At 37.3% G+C, this 7,214-nt stretch overlaps 1 protein-coding gene across 1 annotated transcript; it reads right to left on the bottom strand.

The window, feature by feature from the left end:
* Positions 1–1,049: 1,049 nt before the first annotated feature.
* On the bottom strand, positions 1,050–3,951 carry LOC113305732 (protein TIC 20-I, chloroplastic-like). Its single transcript, XM_026554739.1, has 4 exons — positions 3,897–3,951; positions 3,230–3,445; positions 2,293–2,493; positions 1,050–1,884 (listed from the first exon to the last, which is right to left on the bottom strand). The coding sequence occupies exons 1-4, from the start codon at positions 3,949–3,951 to the stop codon at positions 1,232–1,234; spliced, it is 1,125 nt and encodes a 374-aa protein (XP_026410524.1). The 3' UTR covers positions 1,050–1,231.
* Positions 3,952–7,214: the final 3,263 nt, after the last annotated feature.

Consider the following 7,214-nt stretch of genomic DNA (forward strand, 5'->3'; position numbering starts at 1 on the left):
AATAATGAGAGTCCTGCTGAGAAGAGCATAGGAAATACAAGGAAACTCATGCATTAATTAATAATGCTATAAATCACAGAATATTTGGGATTGTTGCTACATGCACCATTCTGGGTGAATTTCGTGTATTTATTGAATTGTTTCAATTGAATAAAGCGAGAGGTTTTCTGCGCTCATTGCTTATCAAATGGATTTATCCTTTGCAGGATGTCAGCAAATTAAATTTGGTTTTACAATTTTAGCCCTGAACTAAAATCCACCATCAACAGTGACTATACAGGATAGTGCAATGGTGTCGGGGGAGAATACGCAAATGGAATATTAAGTGCTGAGATGGGTGAATGCATGGCGATACGAGAAGCTTTGAGCTGGGCACAACGACTATAATGCTCAAGGGTTCATGTGTAGGCTGATGCAAAGCTTGTATTTCAATCAATAAATGGAATCTCATTACTCATTCAATGGGAGAACAAAAATTTAATTAAAGAGATTAAGCACTTAGCTTTAAGTTTTACTCATTGTATTTTTTCTTTCACTAGTCGTGATAATAACCAAGTAGCTGACCACATCTCTAAAACAATAAGAGAAACAACTTCTGGAATAGAATCAATAGACAATTTCACAGTTGCCGTTTGTGATCTTCTGGCAAAAGATCAATTCAGCATTTCTACATAACAACAATAAAATTTCCTTTTTTCAAAAAAAAATGCTCTCAATTGGGGGAGCAAACTGTCTCAATGGCTAGTAGAGGTACGCCTTGTTTGTTTTTTCCTGACTCATCTAAATCGTCTGGATCTGACTGACGTCACATGACTCATCCAGATCTGATTCAATATATTTGTTTTTTGAGTTAGATTTGACTCATCCGACTCAAAATTATGTGAGTCAGTGGCTTGGTCCCATGAGCCAAGGGCATTTTATTCCCCGACTTAAATGGCCCCGAGTCAAATCTGACTCAAAATAAATAAAAAGACAAACGATCTGACATCTGACTCGAGCCGAGTCAGCAAAAAACAAACTCGCTCGTAGTCTCTAGTTGGTCCAAGTTCTGAGTGGCAAAGGCCCCAATTAATAAGTTTTCATAAACTAAGCAAAATCGGCCACATTGAATTCCATCCTGTTTCCAGTAATCATACACATAACTAAACCTGGGAAAATGAGAATTGCAGGATATCTAAAAGAAAGTAAAGAAAAAGAACAACTTGCTTCTATCACCATCCTTATCACGTCATTAGTCGTAGGGGATCTGGATATATGCAGCATCACATACAAACGGGACGTCAGCATACATGCCTGCTAGAGCGCATCTAATGCACTCGAGCACAGTAAACAAAAATGCAAACGCAATAGCTGTCCAGACGTGCATGCCTACTTTCCCCCAATATATAGCAAGAGGCATCCAACGGCTCACTGTTCCCATCACCTGCAGCGCAATCTCAAGGAGCATTCCCATCACAACATGGAAGCGGAAGAAATGAGGCCACTCCTTCTTTCTCACCACTCCAAGATATGCGACAAAAAAGTATGCCATCAAGAACCAGGTGGGCAACTTTCCAAGGGCTCCAAGGAAGGGATATGTCATGAACTCAAAATCTTCTAAGAAGGGGTGAAGATGGTAAGCTGTCTCTGCATACATCCATGTCTCATGGAGAGGCATAAGATACGGGAGACAGGCTATCATTCTCCACCACCACCTTGGCTTTTTCGTCATTGGAGGGAATCGAAAACTGGTAGGAACGTCCTTGGATGATGCCCTGGGGACCATGTGAGATCTGTGAGCCACGCTGTGTTGCATAGGTGACACTGGGGATGTGCGTAACGGGCTACCATGATTTCCAGTTAAGAGAGTGGTTGATGACGTAGAGAGGTGTAATGGCTGACATCCTGACGTGAAAAGCATTTCTGAATAAACAGTATATAAACCCCACATACGAAAAGTATATATACCAAGTATATGATTCCATAGGGTTCAGTCAACTAGCATCTTTATAATATCTTTTAATGCAGAAGAAATTATCTTTTCGTACTAATGCAGGAGTGCAGTTAGAGAGTTTCGATCTCCTTACGCTTTTGCAGCCTCAAACTGCACATTCAATAAATTTCAGGCTGTGCTCCGATTATTCGTAAGGTTATACGAAAAATGTCGCCCACATGTTGCTACAATTTATTTATTTATTGAACAGACATGTGGCTACGATTTCGTACTTTATTTTACTGACTTGTGCATCTGAGAGTCAAAAACACCTCAACGACCTCTTAAACACGTCGAGTCAGCTAGAGATAAGGATATACCTTTCACAGGACAGGATTTTTGCTCATCCCACGTGTTCCTAGTTTTCTGAAATGCAACAGCCTTGACAGTAGGCAGACGATAAGCAGCCGAAAAGGCTGTCCTACTTGCAATAGGCTTAGTGATGATCCTATGCGTCATAGCCATGCTCATGCTGCCACAGGTCGTCATGGCACATCCATTTAGAATCATGTCCCAAGTACCTGAAACAAATGCCCAACATGGGAGAAAGTTTAAGAAAAGTGAGAGTAGCGAAAAAAAAATCTGTGATTCAAACAATGTTACAACAAGGAAAGAAACCTGGAAGTGGTCCATTTAATGCTGTTTAGACAATGTGATTTTTGTAAATGTCTGTTTAGAATCACCAACAACCATGCGCTGTAGCTGCTGGTCTTGTTGTTTTCATTGACATAAACTTTTGTTGTTTTTAGGGAATATATACTTTCTCATCTCTGGATTTGTTTAAGCAAGATGGCGGTTGTATCTTAATCATCATAGCCATTAGTAAGTTTAGCAAGGGCGACCAAATGAAACTATGAAATAACACAGAGAGACATAATCTGATAGTGATTTATAAAGTACTAAATAAATAAAAGGGAACCCATTTTATCTCTTCAGTCTTCAGTAAAAAAACCAAGGCATGAAGTGATGTAAAATCCACTGTTTTTCTAACTCAGCTAATTATCCTGGTACAAGTATCAAACATTTGATTGTAGTTGTTATTTCTGGTTGATTTGTTGTCGTAGGGCGAGTAAGTTTTCCATCAGAAACAAAATCCACACAATCTTTTTAAATAATTAACCCCCTTTTTTTTCACTCCATCATATCTCTCGATTTTCTCTTCAATGAAGAGGTATTATCATCAAAATCAAGCTGAAATTTGCTCATGAAATCCCGGTAGGGTAACTGATATGAGAGAAAGGGGGTGAAATTTGATACCTGACTTAGTGGATGTAACCTCCTCCAACGCTATTTTTGTGGTTCCCCAGCGCAAAGACACAGTTTCGCAAGCTGTAACTGGATTTTGTATAGAGTGATGAGAAGAAGAGAGCTCACCTTCTTGACCTGAATGACATTCTCCAAGAACAAGGAAGGAAAACAAAGTAGATAAAATGAATGAACGACCATATATTAATATTAGTAGGAAAGAAAGGACTTCATTTAAATATTTACTTGATAGGATAGGCAAACGTTAAGGCTTAGTCCTCTGGTTGCTAATCTAACATCTAGATTAGCAGTCCACGTCAGCTAGGACTACCTCCTAAGTCCTATGGGAGTGCTAATCTAACATCTATGGACCTTATACACGAGCAACATATATATTCATCGAACTTCATTTATTTATCTTCAATTAGTGTTTCCCTCATTATCGAAATGTAAAATTATTTGTTTTCTTGTAGGCGTAAGGACATCATCTTTATGGCATTGGGTAAGGTTCTTCTCATCTTCGAAACTTAAACAGCCTACTTGTTCCGACGCGACGTGAAAACCAAAATTTAGATCGCTACCCATGTTTTCGGCAGATAATATGTGTAGGGATGAATGGTTGAAGGGAATTTCGTAAAATACTCATCAAATATAGTATAAAATGCTCGGTGGGGTCTACCTCGTTCATCCCTACGCGTTACTTGATCACCAACTGCAGCTCTTAGAGTCGCCATTCCATTTGGTTCGCCTTGTAGACTCATGGGACTCTTTCCTTTTGCATATACTGCACTTCATTGAAAATATAACGGGAAACCATGAAATCCTTTTACCTTACTTTTGTTCATCCATACTCTTTTTATACTCTATTCACTTTCTTTGTGAAGAAACTGAAAAGGCGGGGTCTAACAACCACACCCAATATTTCGCTTAGCAATCTGTATGGACAAACTTCAATATACTTTCGAGAAAATCAACTACACAGTCAGACTCAATCTCAAGAAAAGTATATCCAAGAGTTGTATCTCAATTTCTCAATTCAATCCGCAATCAAACAAATAGGAATTTTCGATCTCGATTGAATATAAGAGAAATAACTTGAGCGGTACCAAAGACCAATATTTAAGGATCAATCAATTTCAATCAACAACCAAAGGTTGGATTTACCAATTAATCGATTCAACGCACAACCTGTGATATTTCAATTATATAACAAAATATAATGCGGAAAAGAAATAACACAGACACCAGAAGTTTTGTTAACGAGGAAACCCCAAATGCAGAAAAACCCCGGGACCTAGTCCAGATTTGGACACCACACTGTATTAAGCCGCTACAGACACTAGCCTACTCCAATTTAACTTCAGACTGGAATGTAGTTGATCCCTAACCAGTCTCACATTGATCAAGGTACAGTTGCGTTCTTTACGCCTCTTGAACCACGCCAGATTCTACGTACTTGATTTCCTTAGCTGATCTCACCCACAACTAAGAGTTGCTACGACCCAAAGTCGAAGACTTGGTAAACAAATCCGTCTCACACAGAAAAGTCTATTGAATAGATAAATCTGTCTCCCACGGATATACCTATGAGTTTTGTTCCGTATTTTGATAAATCAAGGTGAACAGGAACCAATTGATAAACCAGACTCATATTCCCGAAGAACATCCTAGTATTATCAATCACCTCACAATAATCTTAATCGATTAACGAAACAAGATATTGTGGAATCACAAACGATGAGAAGAAGATGTTTGTGACTACATTTGAATCTTGTCTATCAGAGAATAAATCTCGAGCAAATCTTAAAGAAGGTAGTACTCAATCACGATAGAAAACAACAACTACATGGTTTCGTGAAAAACAAGATCAGAACACGCAACTACAGAGAAAATAGTTGGGTCTGGCTTTACAATCCCAATGAAGCCTTTAAGTCGTTAACCTATAGGGTTTCGTGAAAAACCTAAGGTTAAAGGAAAATCGACTCTAGTCGCAACTAGTATCACACAGGAGGTGTGGGGATTAGGTTTCCCAGTTGCTAGAGTTCTCCTTTATATAGTCTTCAAATCAGGGTTTGCAATCAATGTTACCTTGGTAACAAAGCATTCAATATTCACTGTTAGATGAAAACCTGATTAGATTCAAGCTAATATCTTTCAACCGTTAGATCGAACTTAGCTTGTGATACACAAATTAAATATGCCATCATTTAGATAAAGGTAACCATACCCAAACGTGTACACTTAGTTGGTTCAACAATAGTTAACCAATGGTTATCCATATGAGCACTTTCATATCAACCTTATTCTTCTTCTCATAACTAGTTCAAATGAATCAAACGAAACTAGTTAGAGAGTTGTTCAATTGTTTATATTCTCATATAAACAATTAACAATAACCATAGACAATATGCATTGTTGCTTGGGAAATTTCCATATGATCAACTTGAAACAAATATATTTTATAAACAACAAATTGTTGGGATATTTTGACTTTGGGTCCCAACTTTGTGACCAGTGTTGCATTTGGGTCCTAAAAAGTTCAATATTAGAGTTTGGGTCTCAGGACCGTAGTTGACCGTCTTGAGAGTTACAATTTTTTTATTTTTTTTAATTAACCTATATTAGTTAACGCCATAAACTATTAAAACGTATTCCGTGAACACGTGATAGCACGTGGTTGTTAAAATCTGTCAAAACTCTTCCTTTTTCGTCACCTGTCTTGTTCGTCGGAAATAATGGTGAGTTTTCTTATGCGATGATAACAATACTGTGTAAAAAAAAACTAATAAGGGTAAATTGAGAATTGTAAGATAAGTTCCGTCAAGTAATGAGTTCAGGTACTAATTGGTTAGAATTTTAGGGTTGTGTTTGTTGTCGAGAACATATGGATGAAAAGTGATAATGTTGTACAAATCTGTGATCAAATGCTGAAATCGAGAGAGATAAATTTGTGACTAGATTAGGTAGATGAGTTGTTTTCTTTTGGGACTTTTTTCAAACACTTCGTATGTGTTTTCCTGTTGATCCATAGATGGCTTTAATTATCCTTGTTTTTCCATCCGTTGGTTGTCCTGCAATTGTACATAGAGCCAATATCGTAGTGGAGCCACTATAGAGAATAGTGGTTTAGGAAGAAAAAATTGTATTTAATTTCCTTGAAGCAATCCATCTTACACACTCTTTTGAACTGTGCTTTTGAAGTTGCACAGGGAGGAACAGAAGTTAGAGAGATTTTATGGAAAAGAAAAATCAATGGCAGCGACCTTCCCTTCTTAATCCCTTACGTTCATCAACGAAAATCAACGGCAACCACCATCTTCTAAACTTTTTTCTAGGCAGCAACAATTTTTTTTCTTGGCCAAACACTAACAGGTATTGTAATGGTAAAGTTAGTAAATAAACCTAAACCTGATATTATATTGGTCATTTTAATATTTAACCAGATTCTCTAATAGTCAAGACAGTCAACCATGGTCCTGGGACCCAAATACAGCAGTGGTCACAAAGTTGGGACCCACAATCAAAATATCCCTAAATTGTTCTAACTAAGATTGCTAAGGATCTATGAACATCCATTGCATGAATCATATTTCGAGAGTTTAAGCAAGAAAATCTTGAACTGAAAATTTCTTTATGCATTATTAAATCTAATAAAATCATATGATACAATTTCATAAGATAGAAAAGTATACGTTGTTAGTAAATAGGATAGGTCAATCTTCACAGGCATCTTTATTGATGAAGTTCTCGCAAATGTCTTTGTTTGTTCCTCAGTCTTCAAGCTTCGAGAATTATTCAGTGATGCCTGATACTCGGCTACCCTAATCTAATCTTAGTATAAGAGTTGACTCTAGTAGACTATAAAAATCAAGATATAGTTTTTTATATCTAACATTGACAACAAGCTTGAGATAACAAAACTTGCGAGTTCGACCGAGCGATACTCTAACATTACTATTCAGCAAAATGCAGTTTTTCTAGCCATTTTTTCGGCTAC

Source organism: Papaver somniferum, chromosome 8, assembly GCF_003573695.1.
Source record: "Papaver somniferum cultivar HN1 chromosome 8, ASM357369v1, whole genome shotgun sequence".
NCBI classification, from domain to species: domain Eukaryota; kingdom Viridiplantae; phylum Streptophyta; class Magnoliopsida; order Ranunculales; family Papaveraceae; genus Papaver; species Papaver somniferum.